Below are 2,668 nucleotides of genomic sequence, written 5' to 3' on the forward strand. Positions count from 1 at the left end.
CAGACACACACACACACACACACACACAGAGACACACACACACACACACACAGAGACACACACACACACACACACAGAGACACACACACACACACAGAGACACACACACACACACACACACACACACACACGCTCTGATCTGTCTTTACCAACAACATGTTGTTCTGCGCTCTCTCGTTATTAAAAGGAAACTGAAGGACGTGTTTCATTCTTCAGTCTCGTGTCTTTGCAAAGCTCAACTCTTCCATCAGACTTACTGTACATTAAATGTGCTGCAGAGTCAGCAGATGGAGCAAAAACACAAACACACTGATGACTGCCGTGTGTTTCTAATAGACATCGTATTTAAAGGAAGGTTTGTTGCCTCTATGTTTACTTACATCAAACCTGTGGAAACACTATGGCTGCATCATTTTAACATTTTTTTAGTCCCGCCCACTCTGTGTCAACAGTCTAGCTCCGCCCCTGTGTTGGACTCTCTGAAGAAATGGTAAATGGCCTGTATTTGTATAGCGCTTTACACTACATTCAGTCATCCAGTTACCATGGCATGGTCATCTGAGCGAAGGCCACGCGGCTCTTCTGTCCTCCTGATAGGCTGGCCACCGGCCTCGTGGCCAGCTCTCCCGTGATACCGTAACCTCCCAGCTGGTGGCGGTACTCCTCCTCGGTCCGACCTGTGATGCAAACGCAGCAGCCCATCAGAGCGCGACGTGGAGCTGCCAATGGTATTGTTGATGGCGCTGTTGCTATAGTTACCGGGGAACTTGTTGAGGAGCAGCTCCACAGAGCAGACGTTCAGGTCCAGCTGGTCCACATGGTGCTGACTGAAGTAACCGATCTTCAAGTTCCTGAGGCGAAAAGATGAGCAGCAGGCATGTTTAGATTAGCGAGCGCGTCTCGATTATCAGCACTCGCTGACAATCGCTCCGAGCACGAGCAGATCCCACAAACAGCGCATGAACAATGGCGCGTCCTCAGTCTGAACCCGTAGGTCCGATAAACAGAACGGAGCACTCGGAAACAAAGAATGAAACAGGTGCAAAGGCTGGAACACATCACAGGTAGAAACAGGAAGAGGAGGAGCCAAGAGGGAGAAAATGTTAAAGCTTCCTAAAAACAGCGCAGGCAGTCCCTTAAAGAGCGAGTGGAGAGGAAGAAAGGCTTCCTGCACAGTGTACAGAGATCCAATAAGATGCAACCAACAGACTCCTCTGCTCTGATTGGTCCACTGGTCGTCTTACCTGTGAGCCTGCCTGACTCCGTTGACCGGGGTCAACTCGCCCATCAGCAACTTGAGGACGGTGGTTTTACCAGCACCGTTTTCACCGACCTGCCGAGAAACACAACAGCCCAAACAGCGAGCTGATTAATGACTGCACTTCCTGTTGTACCTCTGAATCATGTCTCACTCTGCAGAGGCGCCCAGTGCTCACTTCCTGTCTGAGTACTGATATCTGTGCATGCCTCTTTGAGAACTCATCTTAGTCAATAATTAGTTTGTAATTGCTGCATCACACCACCCGGTGGAGCCACCTATCGTATTCAGGAGACACTCGCCAACGTTCGTGTCTGACGGTACAGTGCAGACCTGACGCTCTGCGGCCTGTCAGTCCATCCCTGAGCTAACAAGCTAACCTGGAGCCATGCCAGCTAAGCCAGCCACACCTGAAGGTCTCTCCACCCGCACAGCGCCCTCTGCTGACTCATTGCCGTCAGCTGTAAAGCACTATACGCTGACCGTGGCGACACCGTGAGGTCACCATGGTGATAAGACCGTGAAGGTCACGACACAGTGCTGTCACACATACGATGCAGATCCGAGAGTCGAGGTCAGCTGACAGGTTGAGTCCGGAGAACAGCGGCTGGTCTTTACTGTAGTAAAACTCGACTTCATCCAGCTGCAGGATGGGCGGAGATAACTTCTCAAAGTTATCTGGAAACCTGAAGCGACACACAGCATGTCAGCCAGTCCAAGCTTTACTGCCACAGTGATCGTTGGGGGTCAGAGGTCATCTTCTTACCTGAGCGTGACTTCAATTTCCTTCTCGATGGGCTTTAGCTCAGGTCTGCGGGAGAAAGCAAGCATTAGCTTACAGACAGGCAGCACAGACACCAGATCAAGGCGAGGAGGGCGAGGAGCACTCACAGCTTCTCCAGGAGTTTGAGTTTACTCTGCACCTGAGCTGCTCGGTTAGCGTTGTACCGAAATCTGTCGATGAAAACCTGAAAGACACACAGCAGCCGTTCACCAAAACTACATCAGCTCTGTGACACAGAATCACCTGACAGACAGTCTGTGATTCAAGCTGTCTGTGAGCAGCACGTCCTACAGACGCACTGAGTCACTGACATGAAACAACGAAAAGACACCAACAAGGCAGGCATACCGTGGAGCACCTGTTTGTACTGTCTGTACCTGTCTGTATCTGTGTGTACTGCCTGTACCTGTGTGTACTGCCTGTACCTGTGTGTACTGCCTGTACCTGTCTGTACTGTCTGTACATGGGTGTACCTGTGTGTACCTGTCTGTACTTGTGTGTATTGTTTGTACCTGTGTGTACCTGTGTGTATTGTCTGTACTTGTGTGTATTGTCTGTACTTGTGTGTATTGTCTGTACTGCCTGTACCTGTGTGTATTGTCTGTACCTGTGTGTATTGTCTGTAC

General features: G+C 50.3%; 1 protein-coding gene across 1 annotated transcript in view; it reads right to left on the bottom strand.

Annotated features, from left to right (window-relative positions):
• abcf3 (ATP-binding cassette, sub-family F (GCN20), member 3) overlaps positions 1-2,668 on the bottom strand; it is a 17,947-nt gene that overhangs the window by 1,307 nt on the left and 13,972 nt on the right. Inside the window, 6 exon segments of the mRNA XM_013915529.1 lie at positions 545-677; positions 760-851; positions 1,245-1,333; positions 1,812-1,944; positions 2,025-2,069; positions 2,150-2,226. Of these exon segments, the coding sequence (XP_013770983.1) occupies positions 545-677; positions 760-851; positions 1,245-1,333; positions 1,812-1,944; positions 2,025-2,069; positions 2,150-2,226 (569 nt within the window).

Source organism: Pundamilia nyererei, unplaced genomic scaffold, assembly GCF_000239375.1.
Source record: "Pundamilia nyererei isolate P.nyererei 1_Seehausen unplaced genomic scaffold, PunNye1.0 scaffold00319, whole genome shotgun sequence".
Classification (NCBI taxonomy): domain Eukaryota; kingdom Metazoa; phylum Chordata; class Actinopteri; order Cichliformes; family Cichlidae; genus Pundamilia; species Pundamilia nyererei.